The 18,841-nt window shown below is 43.4% G+C and overlaps 2 protein-coding genes across 3 annotated transcripts in view; one reads left to right on the top strand and one right to left on the bottom strand.

Moving 5' to 3' along the window:
- The window catches only part of FLT1 (fms related receptor tyrosine kinase 1), a 135,057-nt gene extending 134,988 nt beyond the window's left edge, over window positions 1–69 (bottom strand). For both annotated transcript variants that reach the window (XM_081004046.1, XM_081004054.1), the window contains exon 1: window positions 4–69. The gene's annotated coding sequence lies outside the window, so the exon portion shown is untranslated. The remainder of the gene's footprint in view (window positions 1–3) is intronic.
- On the top strand, window positions 67–15,542 carry POMP (proteasome maturation protein). The gene is made up of 6 exons (XM_081004229.1): window positions 67–144; window positions 3,798–3,895; window positions 10,983–11,043; window positions 13,045–13,146; window positions 14,101–14,194; window positions 15,030–15,542. Exons 1-6 carry the CDS (start codon window positions 142–144, stop codon window positions 15,095–15,097), a joined length of 426 nt encoding a protein of 141 aa, XP_080860355.1. The 5' UTR covers window positions 67–141; the 3' UTR covers window positions 15,098–15,542.
- The last annotated feature ends 3,299 nt before the right edge of the window (window positions 15,543–18,841 follow it).

Below are 18,841 nucleotides of genomic sequence, written 5' to 3' on the forward strand. Positions count from 1 at the left end.
TACCTCACCGGCCCTCGCTCGTTCCCGCCCGAGCTTTAACACTTCTCGCGAGAGCCATCTCGTGCGCACGCACGCACGCGCGACGTCACTGCCCTCGCTCGTAGCTGGCGGAAGGAAGAGGGAGCGAGTGACGGTGCAAAGATGGTAAGCGGCGTTCAGTCAAGGAACGTGGTCTTGGGGCCGGGTCACCCTGGGGGCGTCAGGCGAACTGGCGTCACGATAGCCGGGGGGGACGAGTCCCGGGGGGGGGGGACCCTCTCTCTATCTCTATCCGCCTCACGAACATAGGAAGCTGTCTTAATGCCGAGTCAGAGCCGTTGGTCCACCCAGCTCGGTATTGTCCGCACTGACTGGCAGCGGCTCCCCGGGATTTCAGGCTACGGTCCCTCCTAGGCCCACCTGGAAGTGCCGGGGACTGAACTCGGAGCTTTCTGCGTGCGAAGGGGGTGTCCTCATCACGACCCTCCCTCCCTCTTGAGTCGCGGCCGGGCTGAGGCGGGTCTGGGGGATCCTAATGAGAGATGCGCCCCCCCCCCCGCGTGCACACTTCGCATTGAAGCCCCCTCTCTTTCCCTCACGACATGCGTTGTCTGAAAGGAGTTCCCGCCTGCCAGTGTGGTGTAGTGGTTAAAGAGCGGTAGTCTCGTAATCTGGGGAACCGGGTTTGAGTCTCCGCTCCTCCACATGCAGCTGCTGGGTGACTTTGGGCCAGTCACACTTCTTTGAAGTCTCTCAGCCCCACTCACCTCACAGAGTGTTTGTTGTGGGGGAGGAAGGGAAAGGAGAATGTTAGCCGCTTTGAGACTCCTTAAAGGGAGTGAAAGGCGGGATATCAAATCCAAACTCTTCTTCTTCTTCTTCTTCTTCTTCTTCTGCCGAATTCCCCGGGCATCCAGACGTGTCCATGTCTTTACCGTGAAGAGGGAGCTGGGAATTCATGGCCTGGACGCTGCTATAAGTGGATGTGCCAGTGCCGGATTTACTTGTCAACTAAACAAGCTATAGCTTAGGCCCCCCCCCCCCAAAAAAAAATTAAAGGAAAAAACAGCTGGATGTACATTTCCAAAATATAAGATAAAAAAACAAAATAAAATAAAACCTACATACAGCAACAGTGTTTTGTGTTGTGTAGGCTCCTATGGTGTAAGCAGTGGGCCCCGCATATATTCAACACAAAAAACCCACAATTAGTTGTTGACAAAGGACAGCTGGACATATAAAGGGCCCCATTACCTTCAGTAGTTTAGGGCCTCATCAAACCTAAATCCAGCCCTGGATGTGCCCTTTGAGATTTATTTATTTTTAAAAAATTTGTTCCAGTTTCTGTTTTGCTTCTCTTTGTCCAGATTTCCCTTTTTATCACAGTTACTCAGCAACCTCACTATTTGTATTTACTGGAGTAATGCTCTTGAGTAGGATTGTAGCCTTTTTCTTTATGTGTGGGCCTGGGGGGGGGGGCTTTAATACATAAATGTAGCTGGTGAAACTCTTCCCACCAAGTCACTCTGTGCCAAAAAGCATCACTTGCTAAATTTCTGTATGGTTTTTCCTGAGATGGAGATAAGAGGTGTAAATTTTTTCTTCACTAGTCATATTTCTGCGTGGTAGGCTTTTGTCAAAAGCACAGAGGAAGAAAAAAGATCAGCTGGTGTCAGATACATCTGGCATCCTCTTTTGTATTCACCATGAACTACAGGTGGCGAATTCAATACAACAGAGTACAGATATTGACTCTTCCAGCACCAGGCTGTCAGTGAGGTGTAGTGGAGAATATAACAAACATCCATATAATGTAAATTCATAGCAAGAAGAAATGGTAAACAGAACAGCCACAGGTAGAAACATTCCAATTAAAGATAAAAAGGAATTGCATTGTGGGTAACTGTTATACACAAGTTCTTGCTTGGGTTCACCATTGGTGTAATGGGTAGAAAGAGTTGTCACAATTGATGTAGAAAGTACAGGGCTGAAATGCACTATCAACACCTGGCTTCATCATAACTTAAGGGATGGTGTAATATTTTTAAGGGGGGAAAATTAACCCACTCCAGAGCAACAAAATACATTTCCTCTGTTATGGGCCTACTCTTCATTTGCCAGTGTTGCTGGGTCACTGTCTACTGGCCATTCCCAAAGATTTTGCAGGCTTACTTTGCAAACATCTCACTTCCACAGGGAAGCAATAGAACAGTTGTGTCAGTGTCACTGTCGGAGGGATTTCCTGCAGTTCAGTCCTTTTATTTACTTAATCTATCCAATTTCAGACCCTGTGCTGTAATAATTCAGCTTGCTTTTAATTTATGCACTCCAAATATTTGCAAAATGGAGGTGTATGTTTGTGTAAAGGAAGCGCCTGGAGATTCCAGCCAGGATTGTGTGTGGTGCAAAAAACTATACAGACTGTTTGCAAGAGACACAAACAATGTACAACTAAAATAAACAAGAAAAACTGATGGTGGGAAAGGAAACAGAAATGCTGCTTATACTTGCTGGAATCCTGACTTCTAGTCCAGTCTCCTGTCCGGTAGCCCATATTGCGTCAGTTTGTATGTCTGTTCATAAATCAGTCTGTTATGTATCCCCTCACCTTTTTTGTGGACTTTTTTCCCTGGTTTTTGTCTACTGCAGTGTGTTATTAATAGTAAATAACTGCTCACAACTGCATGTAAAGTTCCAAAAATGTGTTAGAGTCTGATCTCTTTCATAGAGAAGAAATTGATATGCTGGACAGAACAATGGAGAATAATAGTGTTCTCTTTGTGTTACAAATATTAACTAAGCTGATTTTAGACCCACTATTTCTGTTGCTTTATTTTTCTTATCTCTGCAGAATTAACATTGTAACACGTTTATTTCTTAAGCACATTCTTGAAATCAAGAGGCAAGCAGAGTACCCAATATAAAAGGCCTGACAGTGCTCACTTTTCTCTTCCCACCTGCCTTGTACAATTGATGGAAGAACGCCTTTTTCTAAACCAGGTGGGCAGACTGGCACCTGGAGATTAGTAGGAAAGTGCTTACATTTTCATTAGCAACTGTCTGGTTGACCTAGGCTTGCTATATTAGAATTGCTTTTGGAGAGTTTGGTCAGAAGACCACTTCAAGAGCATCAGAGTGAGATTTAGAACATGAAGAACAAAGCAGCGTTCAGCAAATTAGAATACTTACATGCAAGACACCTGAGAGATTGTATTTGGGTTTAAACTCTTTTACATACCATGAGCAGCAAGTAAGTGTTATTGGGGACCACCATGATGAAGCCATTTATAGACAGTTTGAGAATAAATCACAGTGGATTATAATAATAATTTTATTATTTATGCCCCGCCCATCTGGCTGGGTATATTCCCCAAACTGAAATTTGTGTCCATATTTGGTAGATGAAGTAACTTTGGGAGTCAACATGCATGTATTGCTTTATTTTCTACAGGTCTTGTCTGCCTTCTAAAGTAGCCTAAATTTTGATTGGTGTGATCTCTAGTTAACAAAGTTACTAAATTAGACCTCTTGGGTGGGATTCATCTAAGAAGCCCCGTGCAAGGTCTTCTGCTTGCACAGAGGGATTTTGCCATTCTCTCCATGCCCCCTAGCATTGGCGCTGGGAGAGTTGGGAGCACCCCCAGAACAGTGTGGTTGGGAATCATTCTGTCCAGCAAGCTGAAACGCTTGCACAGACAGAATATTTATAGTAGCGCAAAATTGAATTCCACCCCTTGAAAACAAATGTACTTAGCAGCAGTCATTTTGAAAGCATTCTTGAGTTGTACATTCCTAATAGTAAATTATCTCTGTTTCAGAATACCAGAGCATTTGGATCTCAGCTGAAGGACTGTATTCCAGTTTCTGATTTTTCAGCTGCTGGCGCATTTGAAAGCTGTGATGTGATTAATAGAGGGTAAGCACTAGAAAGCCATTGAAATACATTGGTGAATTCCTTGTGCGCCCTGATGACAGAGATCCAAAGTGTGTTTGAAATGGTTTTTCTCTGCCTCCTGGATGAATTGTGTCCTTGGTCTGCTTTTCTTCAAGTGGGTTGTGTAGAGGTGGCTTGCTCAAGACTGTTGAGAGGAGAGAGGAAAAAGAAGCTCTCACTTCCCCACTCGCAAATGAATCCCATCAATCTGCAGCAGTGCTTACCTGGGAAGGTGGTGAGCCCCAAATAGGCCATCTCCACCTCTTCTATCCATCTTGGATGAAGGACTGCAGTAAGAGGAGAAGTCCCCACCCTGCCCCTCTGACTTCAAAAGGAAAGGGAGCTCACCTCTCCCACGTGGGGTGAGCAGTTCCTTAGATACAAAACATTTGTTTACTAAATATTTGCGTGAGGTGATGTTCCAAAGTTACACCTAGTTATTTGTCTTCATAAATTTATTGACAGTAGGAGCCTTAAATAAAGATTCTTTCCGCAGAATTGTGGAACTAAAACTGGATCCATCCAAGATTTTGTGTCCGTCTCCAGAGCGCTTCCTGCTTGCCTGAAGTGGAGGAGCCAGTTCAGCCTCTTGAACTGGGTGGAAAGCTCTTTGCCTTCCTTCCTCCAGAAGCAGACAGAACTGCAGTTTCCCAGCAGCCTGCCTCATGGAATGAAGGGACCACGTGAATGTCAGAGCTCCCACATAGCGGGAACAGGGTGAACTTGGTTTGGCCTAGTTTGAAGGTGGAATTTAGAAACTGATCCCATTCCCCTGAGGCTCTGGGCAGAATCATTTTCATAGGTTGGGCTTGACAAGAAGAGAACACTCTTCTGTTGAAACAGACCAGTGGCAGCATTAATCCGTAAACAGACCCCTGTGTTGCAATACAGACAAGCTGAACAAAATAACACGATGGCAATGGCCAATAACAATGGCACTAAACACTATTTATAGACTAATACAAATGATCAGAAATTGCAACCAAAGTCTCTAAATCTTCTTAACCAGTCGCGGTAGAATAATTCAAAAGTTCGATATATACATAATCTGTTACCAAATATCACCGGAACAGAGTTTCCGGATAGCCAATCTGTATCGTTCAATGCTTCATCAGCCAGGCTTGTAAGAATTAATATGAGAAGTCACAGTATCACATGAGCACTGATCCAGAGCATATTTTCTGCAGCGTTTATATTTACTTACATGTAAGTTTGGCTTGTTAAGAAACTGAACTGCATCCTTCTCATATTAATTCTTACAAGTCTGGCTGATGAAGAATTGATCAAGATTGAATTATTCTTCCGTGATTGGTTAAGAAGATTTAGAGACTTTGGTTGCAATTTATGATCATTTGTATTAGTCTATAAATAGTGTTTAGTGCCATTGTTATTGACCATCGTGTCGTGTTATTTTGTTCAGTGGCAGCATTAGGCATGCAGTGCTTCTGTATATATGTGGGCAATCATTCCACTAAATACGTAGGCAAGGCATTAGGACTAGTTAAAATAAACCATAGCTCTTTCTTTGAAATGTCTCATGAAATGACAGCCAACATGTTGAGCTATATATTTGCTATCAGATATAATTGATAGGATGGACAATAATGTCCTAAGTAATCTTTTTTTACATTGTCCCTGTGATTTCCTCACATGTGGCATTAAACAAATCTGAATTTATATATTTAAACCTGCAATACTCCTTACAGTTTTGGCAATTTAAAATGTATACGCTGCACAATTTCTCCAAGCTATTATCTCATTTATTTAATGGATATTTTGCAACAACAGAAAGAATGCAGGCAGAAGAAGGCAGTCATTTATAATATCTGCATCCAGGGAGCTCATTCCTGATTATCAGTTAAATAAACCTTGCTCTGCTCCCCTGTATGTTGTAGATATTTTAAGAACCTTCTCTGGGGACACTGCTTGTTTACATTGGACTTTTGTCAGGCTTGTTGGACATCACTAAAACACCATGTGAGCAGCGTGCATGGCTTCTGTGGCAACACTGCAGAGTAAACGCTATAGTGGTGATCAAGTTTTATTTCAGAAAAATTGTCCGCCATTGTTTATTGCTTTTAATGAAAATATGCCATGCCTTTCTAACTCAAGGGACCTTCCAGAATTGTCATAAAGATACACAGACCAACTGAAAAACAGATAAACAAAAAAGCATTGGAAGCATTAAAATAGGAGACAGGAAAAAATACAAAAGCAGATGATCTTCTCGTGGATAAGCTTCAAGGTCCTTGCACAATGCTGCAACAGTTTCTTGTTGAACTATTCAATTTCCCCTGTAATGTCATTTCAGGATATTTCTGAGCAGAAAATCCATTATGTAATTTTTCCTTAAGATGCCAAAGCGGACTTCGAATGCATGATGAATTCTGAGTCCTTGGATGGGTATATGGGTATATTAAATGTAAATCTGATCATAAAAGGGCTGCTTACCCCTGTAAATTTTCTATTTTTCCTTTGAGATGTGAATTTCAATTTGCAATTATACTTACACAATATCTTACACAATAATACTTACACAATATACTTATACTTACACAATAAGGTTCTTATTCATTACAGAATTTTCTAGGTGCTCAGTCAGAAGATTTTAAAATCAGATGGTTGCTAGCCATTATGGACAGGTTTGTTACATATCAAATAGCTTCAAATGGACTAGTTTTGACTCAGAATAGTGTCAACTACCAGAGTTTTTTTAAAAAAACAACTAAGTGTACGGTACAGTTTTAAGCTTCAATAATTTGCATTTCTGAAAATGTAAATGTTCATCTTACTCTGGGTTTGTTCTATTTGGTTTTTTGGTTTTTAATTTATATTGTTCTGGCTCAGATCCCTGAAAAAGAAAGCAAAAATCATTGCTCAGACTGACACGTAGTTGTACTCGGGTTGAGTGTGGTGACTGTTCATTTTGTTTTGCCTATAAAATAAGAAAGGTAAAAAGTTCTATTATACATTAAACTAAAGCCAAAATTGACAACTCACTCCTCTGCACACGAACTGACCCAGACCCTATGATCATCATCTGAGGCCTTTCTTCATGTGCCCCCTACATGAGAGGTCCAGAGGGTGGCAAAGTGAAAACAGGCCTTTTTGGTGGTGGCTCACCATTTGTTGAAAGCTCTCCCTGAAGAGGCTCACCTGGCACCTTCATTGCATATATTTAGGTGCCAGGCAAAAACCTTTCTGGCCTTTTAAATGTGTTTATTGGATGTGGGGTGCTATTGGTTTGTTTTTGTTTTTATTATTATGTATTTTATTATTTATTTTGTGTCTCATTTTGTATTTTTATTTTTTGAATGAAGGGTGGTATACAAATTAAATAAATAAAAAATAATAGCCCCACTGTAGATAGGGAGACTCACTTCCAAGAGAATATGCAAACAGGCATTACATTTTACAGTATTTGTTTCCTGCACACACATAGCTAGTATAATTACTTCCACCCTACTGAAGAAGAGAAAATAGTTATTTTCTCCTCCTGTGTGAGTGTCTGAGGGCCCTGCTCTTGCCGCTTACCACCTACCTGACCCAGGGCGGGGCCTGAAGCCTCACAGGGACTGCTGTGCTCCGCTGCCCAGGAGGACTCTACTGTGTGAGTGTCTGAGGGCCCTGCTCCTTCCTGCCACTTACCATCTGGCCCAGGGCGGGGCCTGAAGCCTCACAAGGACTGCTGTGCTCCGCTGCCCAGGAGGACTCTACTGTGTGAGTGTCTGAGGGCCCTGCTCCTTCCTGCCACTTACCATCTGGCCCAGGGCGGGGCCTGAAGCCTCACAAGGACTGCTGTGCTCCGCTGCCCAGGAGGACTCTACTGTGTGAGTGTCTGAGGGCCCTGCTCCTGGCACTCACCACCTGGCCCAGGGCGGGGCCTGACAGGCCTCACAGGGACCGTTGCTGTCACTGCTGCTGCGGCCCAGGGGGATCCGGAGGGGTGCAGAGTTCTTTTTAAAATGTTTTAAAATTTCCCTTTTCCTTTTTATTTTATTTTTTTTGTATATACGGGGATGGGGGTGGGATGGATGTTTAGTTGGGAATTTGTTTGATTTTGATGGATTTGTAATTTTTACAGTTTTTTATTTGTATTGTTTTTTGTTTTCTGGGTTTTTTTTGTTTTTTTGTTTTAAGGTCTTATTTTGTTCTTAAGGGGAGGGGTCAGGGCTGCCGGGGTGTGGGTCCCAGCCAACAAAATGGCTGGGGCATGTTCCACAGAGGGGGATGCACTGGGACAACCAATCTCAGTGATCACGGGTAGGAGGAGAAGTTACGCTAAGACCAGACCATGTCATTACAGAGGAGGCAGGTTTAGTCGTTGTCTGAGGACTATCCCTGCCTCCGGGTCTGGTCCTGACCGGACGGATACTAGAATCAGCAAGGGATACCCACATGACCTGAAGGTGCTGCTGTGCAATGCCAGGTCAATGATTCATAAGACCACTGCCATCCATGACTTGATCATGGATGGAGGATTTGACCTGGCATGTGTAACAGAGACTTGGTTGGATGAAGCAGATGGGCCTGTTCTTGCCGCTGCTTGTCCACCAGGTTTCTCTTACGCACAGCAACCCAGGCCTTGTGGGCGGGGAGGGGGGGTTGCAGTGATTTTTAGGAAGTCATTAGTTTGCACCAGGCGTCCTATTGGGAAGACCCAGTTCTCTGAGTGCATGTTCTGGAAGTTGGGCAATAGGGGCAGTACAGGATTCCTTTTGGTGTACCGACCTCCCCGCTGCACCAAGGATTCCCTGCCCGAGCTGCTTCAGGTCGTGGTGGATGTTCTCCTGGAGACACCTAGTTTGGTTGTCCTAGGGGATTTTGATATCCATGCCGACACGACCTTACAAGGGGCCGCTCGGGACTTCGTGGAAAGCATGGCCTCCATGGGGCTGTCCCTGAATAAGTTTGGCCCAACCCATAGTCGCGGACATGCCTTGGACCTGGTGTTTACCTCTATGGATGTTGATGATCTGACACTAAGTAAAAGCGAAATGAAAGAAGTGCCATGGTCAGACCACTTCCTGGTGCAACTTGACTTCTCCGCGACCCTTCCCCTCTGCAGGGAGGTGGGACCGATTCGGATGGTCTGCCCCCGCCACTTAATGGATCCAAATGGTTTCCAGAGAGTGGTAGGGGATGCTTTATCCCATGTTGATGGCCTTTCAGCTGATTCCCTGGTGGCCCGCTGGAATGTGGAGTTAACCAGGGCTATTGATTGTTTGGCTCCGAAGCGCCCTCTCCGATTGCATGGAGTCCGGACAGCCCCGTGGTTTTCCACGGATCTGAGGGCAATGAAACAATCGTTGAGACGGCTAGAGCGCCGGTGGCGGATGACCCATTCTGAAGTTGACCGGACACAGGTTAGAGCTCAATGTCGAGCCTACCAAGTGGCAGTAGTGACAGCGAAGCAGACTTTCTTCACCGCCTCTATTTCATCTGCAGAAAACAGCAGCAGGAGACTTTTTCAGGTGGTCCGCAATTTAGCGGAACCACCTGCTACATCGGGGCCCAGTAAGGGCCACATGATCTCCTGCAATGATTTTGCAAAGAAGCGGACCATTTGGATCCCTTCCAGTTGGGATTCAGGCCTCATCACGGGACTGAAACTGCCTTAGTCGCACTGGTTGATGATCTCCGGCGGGCTAGGGACAAAGGTGAGAGCTGTTTCCTAGTTCTGCTGGATCTCTCAGCAGCGTTTGATACCATCGACCATAACATCCTTCTGGACCGTCTTGAGGGGCTGGGAGCTGGGGGCACTGTCATACAGTGGTTCCGCTCCTTCCTCCTGGGCCGTGTTCAGAAAGTGGTGGTGGGGGGATGAGTGTTCAGACCCCTGGGCTCTCACTTGTGGGGTGCCTCAGGGTTCTGTCCTCTCCCCCATGCTTTTCAACATCTACATGCAGCCGCTGGGAGAGATCATCAGGGGGTTTGGGCTGGGTGTTCATCAGTATGCGGATGATACCCAGCTCTACCTCTCTTTCAAATCAGAACCAGTGAAGGCGGTGACGGTCCTGTGTGAGTGTCTGGAGGCGGTTGGAGGATGGATGGCGGCTAACAGATTGAGATTGAATCCTGACAAGACAGAAGTACTGTTTTTGGGGGACAGGAGGCGGGTAGGTGTGGAGGATTCCCTGGTCCTGAATGGGGTAACTGTGCCCCTGAAGGACCAGGTGCGCAGCCTGGGAGTCATTTTGGACTCACAGCTGTCCATGGAGGCACAGGTTAAATCCGTGTCCAGGGCAGCTGTGTACCAGCTCCATCTGGTACGCAGGCTGAGACCCTATCTGCCTGCGGACTGCCTTGCCAGAGTGGTGCATGCTCTGGTTATCTCCCGCTTGGACTACTGCAATGCGCTCTACGTGGGGCTACCTTTGAAGGTGACCCGGAAACTACAACTAATCCAGCTTGCAGCAGCCGGACTGGTGACTGGGAGCGGCCGCCGAGACCATATAACACCGGTCTTGAAAAACCTACATTGGCTCCCAGTACGTTTCTGAGCACAATTCAAAGTGTTGGTGCTGACCTTTAAAGCCCTAAGCGGCCTCGGTCCAGTATACCTGAAGGAGCGTCTCCACCCCCATCGTTCTACCCGGACACTGAAGTCCAGCACCGAGGGCCTTCTGGCGGTTCCCTCACTGCAAGAAGCCAAGTTACAGGGAACCAGGCAGAGGGCCTTCTCGGTAGTGGCGCCCTCCCTGTGGAACACCCTCCCACCAGATGTCAAAGAGAACAACAACTACCAGACTTTTAGAAGACATCTGAAGGCAGCCCTGTTTAGGGAAGCTTTTAATGTTTAATGTATCACAGTGTTTTAATATTCTTTTGGAAGCCGCCCAGAGTGGCTGGGGAAACCCAGCCAGATGGGCGGGGTATAAATAATAAATTATTATTATTATTATTATTATTATTATTATTATTATTATTTATTATTAATGTATTCTATGCCATTAATTCCAGACTTTAGAGCCACAAAACTTCTACCTGGAATTGCTATCCAAAATATTTTGTGAATGATACTTTGAGATAAAAGTTGCAGTACTAATACTGTACATTGTTTTTATAGCTTTACAAATGTGAAGAGTGAACTTTTCCCTGTTCATCCTTTGGAACTAGCAGAGAAAAATGTAAGTACACTTCATCTTTTTAGACCGTGGACTGTAAACAGCGCAAGTGGTATACAGTTGCCCCATATCTCATGTCAGAGGTAATGTGTATATGTGAAAACCATGTGCAGCCAAAACTGTGTTGCCATTGGATTTGCCCCACAGCTAGCCGTTGAGGGTAAGGTAGCTGGTGAGGGGAAGAGAAAGAGAGAACTCCTGTCAATCCTAGAGCCAGAGCACTAAGTGGGCCTTGCCTGGGAAACAAGGACGAGAGCTTAAAATCTCTTTGTGCTGAATCTGCTTGGAGTTACTTGGCAGAAAAACAGCTTGATACACTCTTGGCCTGGCTTCTCAGGCAAGGCCTGCTTGGCGCGCTGGCTCTGGGAATGTTAGGGATGCTCTCAGGGGACAGTCCAACTGCCTGTGAGATTTCACAAGAGCATCCCTTTATTGCCCATGTATAATTAAAATCATGCAAGTTAAATACGTGTATGACATGCCCATACTATACAATTTTTTAAAGTTGACAGTGGACAGAAAACTGTTAATTTTACAGGACAGATACTTTTCCAACACTTGGCACCTGCTGTGTTTTGGGGGCAAAACTGAAACCTAAGGCTGTGCTCCCAAAGCTACTTTCATAGAAGTAAGCCCAGTTGGGATTGGTGGGACTTCTGATCAATGTATGGGATTGTATTTTCAGTTGGGGGTCTTCCCTCTCGGAAAGCTTTCAACCCATCTTGAAAGGGCAGATCCAAGCTGGTTGAACAGTGCGTGATGAGCAGTACAGAAGGGTGGCATAGGAGGTGGCACAGAAATCATGTGGTTATTGTAGTTCATAAATTGATGTATATTAACAGAGGGTCTTGAAAAGAGATTTGAAGGGGGGAAAGAAATGCATGTTGGCAGCACGAGGAGCAAAATGTTAGCAGCCACAATGATGAATGTGGGAGAGAGAGACAGTGGGGTTGATAAGTGACTCAGTAAGGAAAAGAAGAAAGGAAAGTTGAAACAGGGAGATGTCATGAGGCAGAAGCATAGAGGCTATCTGCCTTTATCCTCAAATCTCTACAAAGGCTCAAACATGCATGAATATTTTCTTCTTGTTTACATACTCTGTTCAACAGTGGAGCCTGGAAGAAGCAAAAGAATCTTTTGAAATGGTTTCACTTACCACCCTTTTTGTCAGTGTAACTTATGGTGGGTTCCAGTTACAGATAGGTAGCCGTGTTGGTCTGCCATAGTCAAAATAAAAAAAATCCTTCCAGTAGCACCTTTAAGACCAACTAAGTTAGTTCTTGGTATGAGCTTTCGTGTGCAAGCACACTTCTTCAGATACACTGAAACAGAAGTTGCCAGATCCTTCTATATAGTGAGAAGGATGGTGGGTTGTTAGGTCACATGACTGAGCTGAATGGAGTTCATAATATGAGTCAGTCTCCTCCTTCCCCATCCTGCCATTTCCCAGGAACAGCCCCTTTTCAGCCCTTACTTCAGCCTCAGGCGGGATAGAGAATTTAGGCCAGCATATCTCCAGCTGAGCCAGGATGAGTCAGACCTGCTCATTCCAAACTCCTCTCATTTCATTGGATCTTGGGTTTGGAATGCTCCCACAGTGGGCTTGGATAGTTAGATGGATGGATCACTCAAGCATCTATAAGATGGCAAATAAACGCACCTCTTCCTCTCACACACACCCTTCTGTAATTAGTCAGATGTTAGCATTCCTTCAATACTGAAAGTAATTCATTTAACATTAACATGAATGGGATTTGGGTTATTTGGCAGTATTTTACTTTCACCATGAGGTGGAGTCAGATGTACTCCGCTTGCCAGAAACAGCATGTTGTGGTGGATTGATAAGAGTGCATATAAATTCCAGCTTTTCTGTGAGTGGAAGTATTTAAAGTAAGCTAGGAAAATACGTTTATGTGAAGCATTATAAACATTTTTTAACAAGGGAAGTCACATTTCCCCAATTGTTCTAGAACACAAGTATATTCTTAACACTTTGTTTTGTAGTTTTCATTGAATCAAGATAAGATGAATTTTTCTACTCTGAGAAATATTCAAGGGCTGCATGCACCGCTGAAGCTGCAAATGGAATTCAAAGCAGTGAAGCAGGTATGCTTTTTCATTTCTTTTCAGTAATTTGTTTTGCCCAGGATAATGTTTTAAAAGCATCTGATAAAATAGCATTAGCTTTTTACTGGTTTTAATTATTAAGACTTAAAACCACTGTAACATCAGTGATTCATTTGAACTGAGAAAGCCCAGGAGTTAAACCTCTTGAACCTGGGGGTAGTGGAGATAAAGGGAAAGATCTGAGTCATTTTCCTCATAATCATCTTGTCACATAGGACTGTCACCTGATTAAATTAATCTTGCATCGCAATCCTGTATGTGTATACTTGGATGTAAGCCCCACAGTATTCAAAGAGGCTTATTTTCAGGTAAGAACACATAGGATTGCACCACTAGTTAATTAACCGTATCAGTTTATTCACTTAAGTCTACATAAATAGGTATACAGTGGTACCTCGGGTTAAGTACTTAATTCGTTCAGGAGGTCCGTTCTTAACCTGAAACTGTTCTTAACCTGAAGCACCACTTTAGCTAATGGGGCACCCTGCTGCTGGCACGCCGCCGGAGCATGATTTCTGTTCTCATCCTGAAGCAAAGTTCTTAACCTGAAGCACTATTTCTGGGTTAGCAGAGTCTGTAACCTGAAGTGTATGTAACCTGAAGCATATGTAACCCAAGGTACCACTGTATTATAAACTAGCACCATTGAACTCAACAGGTCTTTCTTCTCTGGAGACACATATAAGATTGTACTTATGATCAAGCAAGGCTTCATGTTGCAACTATAGCAGACCTGGATAGCTCAGCTGGTTAGAGCATGGTGCTGATAACACCAATGTTGTGGGTTTGATCCCTGTATGGGACAACTGCATATTCCTGCATTGCAGGGGGTTGGAATAGATGATCTTCAAGGTCCCTCATTTGGGTAGTAATTATGCATGCACAGTTTATTTGATGAACGAAATCTCCCTGACCAACTGTTGTACTTTATAGGCCCAGCGTCTTCCTTTCCTTAATAGTTCTAACCTGTCCCTGGATATCTTGAAAGGCAACTATGACTGCATTGGTTTTGAGGATATTCTGAACGGTAAGGAAAATTCCAAAAAATTGGGAGAAATCTAGTATTTTAAAGCTACAGGGAAAAAAATGGATTGTAAAGATTACAAGACATCTCTAAGCCTCAGGCCTTGTTCAAAGGTTGCTGCACCAATATGAAAACCACTTTTCACATGCTGGGGTCCCACTGTGTAGCTATGTGCTACACATGACTGTTGCAACTGTGTTACTGGGAAACAACTGTATTTTTTTGTGCATTTATATCCCACCATACTTTTTTCATGGAATTCCAAGACTACATATATGTGGCTTCCAATCTAAGCATTAAGCAGACCCAGACCTACTTAGCTTCAGCAAGATGGTGGCCTGATGTGCCTTCACACTGTACCCTGGGATCCTCATGACCTGCCTGTAGCCTTCCCATAGGTAGCAGTGTCTGGTTGGCTGCTGTGAGGAAACGGGAGACACTCAATAGGCCTTTCGTCTGATACAGAAGGGCTTTTTTTACATGGGTGAGCCCAAGCAAGTGCCTATGCAGAATTTAAAGAGCAGAAACAACTTGTTTTCAGGAGTACAATCCAGGACTCAAATGAGATCTCCACTGCTGATAAAAGGTTTAGTTAGAATTTATCAACTGTTGCTCAGGGAGAAAACATTGGCCTCCGTCCAGGCCCTTTTTCCCAACCCTCCTACGTGAACAGTTAATTAGAGGTGTGCTGATCTGTTTTCAGTTCATGTGGGGTGCAGGGAGTTGAGTGGAGCAAATAGCGAGCCTTCTGCTGCACTTAGTTAAAAGTTGTATCTTGCATGCTGATACTTGTTCTTTCAAAGTTGTGGATTACTAAAATATTAAACCTGTTTTCCAGATCCGGCACAGAGTGAAGTAATGGGAGATCCTCATCTGTTGGTTGAACACAAACTTGGTTTATTATAATGCATACATACTCCATCCTTCTGTTCATGAAAATGTTTCTTACCTGTGTCCCTGTAGGTTCAAGTAAACCATATTAAACGATAGCCGTACAGTGCTTGTTTTGATACACACAATCTCTCACCTACTTTGATATAAAAGGCACATTAAATGCTTAAATATATTACTTTTGTTCTGTGTTTACTGTCAGTACAAATGTCTTGTAATTGGGTATTTTTTAAAATTGGGAAATACATCTCTATTCAGGGCAATTGTTTCATGTCTGCAACTGTGGAACTGTAGACATTAAAAAGTCTATAGAAAAAGGACATTTTAGATTGAATGTTCTTGTAAAAGAACCTTTTGCCATATATAACCCAGGTATTTGCTGTTTAATCTTTCTTTCCTTGTGCTTGATGACTTGACATGCCATCTTTTAAAAACAATGAATAAAATTTTCTATAAATGCTGTGACTTTTCAAAATATTTAGTCATATCTACAAAGTTCCTCACCTCAAGCAGCACCTGCTTCCATTACTGAGCCATTCCCTTTCACCTTAGCCTAGATCTGTTTACTCTGTTCACAACCAGAATTTACACCGGCCTAACTAGCTGGGATCCTCTACTTCCAACACCACTGCCCTGCCAGCTGAAATGCCACCCACCCTTCACAGATGACACCCTTCCTCACTCATGTACAGAACACACCAGTCAACATACAGTGCTGACATCCGTGTTGAGGTGCTGTCCTTTAGTTCTTATGCACACAATAGGCAAGCAAGCTGCCAGGTAAACCATTCAGCACCAGTCTCTGCGTGCTCCATTACAGAAGAGCTGTAGCTTAGCGGTAGAACATTTGCTTTGCGTGCCGAAGGTGCCTGGTTCAGTCCCTGCCATCTCAATGCAGACATAGGAGAGAACCACTGACAGACGTTGTAGGCAGCTTTCTTCCTCTCCCTTAATTCCAGTGCCCAACAAAGTGGTGTTACTGGTAATACTTCTAAAGCAAGGACCTTTGTTGTTTCCACTGCATCTTGCTTATAACGCACCCATTTATCTACTCAAGTCTTCCCCATTTTTCCTAGGAGTCTGATTCATACGTGGTGTGCCTAGAGTATTGGATTAGAATTGTGAACCCAGGTTTGATCCCCGTTCAGTCTCCATGTTTACTGGATGGCCTTGAGTCAGTCATTCTGGTCTCAGCCTAACCTCAACAGAAAAGGGGTTGGCACTGTACTGGGTGTGCCAACTTTGGCTCCTTGGAGGAAATGTAGTAATATACCAGCTAACAGTCCTATACCCAGTCAGTCAGTGGTTGCCCTAGAGCAGAGCTTTCCAAACTCTTTGTTTTGTGATACATTAGTGTGTTGGCTGCAGTGTGCAGGTGCATCAGGCAAACGCTCCATACACTCCTCCTGGGGCTGGAAAAGGGTTAGTTTAACCTCTGGTTTGCTAGTAAAACTGAATTCCTGTGTCATGAAATGATGCATGTCTAACAAGTTTGGAACGCTCTGCCCCTAGAGCATGCTGCTCTTTAATAACCACATTCCCTCATCCTAAAGCCGTAATAATCAAGGGTTGTTGTAAGGAAAAACAGCAATTGACACATCCCTTGATAGCCAAGAGGAACCTTGGGACCAAATGGCAAAATGGGTGGACACCAGTGTACAGTAGGCTATGCAAGGCAGGTTACCCCACAAACATCCACCCTCCATTTGGTTAAGCAAGAGGCAGTATCCCAATTCAAGGATTCCCTCCTGTGAAACAAAAGCACTTGAGGCTGGTGTGGAGTCTCAATGACTGAGTAGAGAAGCTTGGAGGGGTGTGTGGCTGTATTCCTCCCTCAGGCCTGAGGACTGCCACTCACGATTTATGTGGTGATGCTGTTTCATGACTACCTTCTGTCCTTTTTGCTTAACGCAGCTTCAGAGTTTGGTTCCACAGGAATAAATGTTCCTCATGGAGACAACTTTGCCTCAGTGAAGGAGATGAATTTTTATCTTGGTTGGAAGCAATCAGTATGCATTCCTAAATACTTGTGATGCTTTTGGACTTACCCAGTTTTAGCGTTTGAGCTGCCAGATACTTGACGATCATCTTGCCTCATGAAAGTGCAACACGTTTTGTGGGGTAGCCCACAGGAAAGATAAAAGATTGAAAAGCTGTAGGATCTCATGTTCTTGAATTGCTTATTCATGACATGGAAATTTGAGCTAGTAAATTCCCAAGACTTCTTTGCCCTCCCTTTTTTTAAAGAATATCTCACTGCAATGAGGGAAATTCTCTTGAATAAAATATTTCATTGTACGCTGGGAAGTAGGAAATCTTTTGCCACATGTTAGCTTCATCTTAGGAAAAGTTGTATACTGGAACTTGGGTGCTGTTTAAATAAGTAAGAAGCTTTTGCAACACCCTTGCATTATGTCCTGTGGGCTAGTGATTGCCAAAGCAAGAACATTTTTAAATGACAGCAGGGCTGTTGAATTCATGAAAATGAACCTCCCAAGCAAATGGTGTAACATGTAAAGGGTACTGATTAAGTCTTAACTGAAGAAATAACCTTGTGGAAACCTCAAGGCTTTTAGAGGTCTTGCTTTGACAAAGTACATTTGCTTCTTACAATTCTCACTTCCTAAGATGCAGCTCAAAGTCAGATTCTGAGTTAGGCAGGTGTTTCCAGTTGAAAATTTAGTTGCATTATTTTTTTGCAATATACATTTTTAGAGTTTGCAAATTGATGCAGTTTTGATAAACTGGCTCCTGTGTTTTCCTGCTCATACAAGCAGTTTGTTCGTGATGCCAAGGTAATTCATTGCTTTTTACCGGAGAATCTCAAAGAGAAAGTAAAAATACATTCAATAAATAATTTTTAAAATAAACCTGTAATACCAAGAGTGTTCATAGCAATCAACCAACAATGAAAATATCCTTCCACATGCAACTGAAAGTTGGAACACTAAAAGCAAAGGGCAGAAAATCCAACCATGAAGGCCCAAATTCCTGAGTTTTGGTAGCACAGGTACCAGGCAAACCTCTGGTACCAAAGTAAGTGAAGAATTACCAATCCTAGAATCCTCTAGCTCCTCTTTCTTACTCACCAGTAGGTTCTTGGGAATGCTTTTCCGCCTCTTGCTCTGGTTGGAAGATTAAAGCCTTCTCAGCTTCTAATCTTGTTATTATAGCTTTTGTGCAGTCAGGTGGCATGCTTCTGAATATCAGTTGCTAAAATCTACAAAGAGAGGAGTGTACTATTGCACTCAGAACCTGCTTGTGCATATCCCATAGGCATCTGGTTGGCCACTGTGATGCTGTGCTAGATAGGCCACCAGTCTAATCCAGCAGGCTGTTTGTTACTATGTTATGGTTCGGCTTCATGGCACTAAAATATTTTAGTAAAAACAACCAGCTTACAAGTTCAGTTTCGGTTGTAATCACAAGCACCTGAATGTGATAACACTACACTGGTCTGTGATATTCTAATGTGATCTTTGACCCTAAACAAGTTGCTCTTTGCTTGTCCATTTCAAAACCAGACAACTAAATGTCATTCTTTCTTGACTTCTGAGACGTAAATTCTAAAAATGGATTTACTGGCATGTAAATTAATGTATAATATAATCGTTTCCCCTCTTAATCTACACTAATTTTGCTTAAACTGACTCATTTTTTAGATAAACTTGTTCTATCATAAGCAGCTTGAATTGCCATGTTTCTTTCTAGAGACTTGATTATATGTGAAATAATTGTTTTAAGAAGCACTGATACAGA

The sequence above is a fragment of the Podarcis pityusensis genome, assembly GCF_964106645.2.
Source record: "Podarcis pityusensis genome assembly, chromosome: 4".
Lineage (NCBI taxonomy): Eukaryota > Metazoa > Chordata > Lepidosauria > Squamata > Lacertidae > Podarcis > Podarcis pityusensis.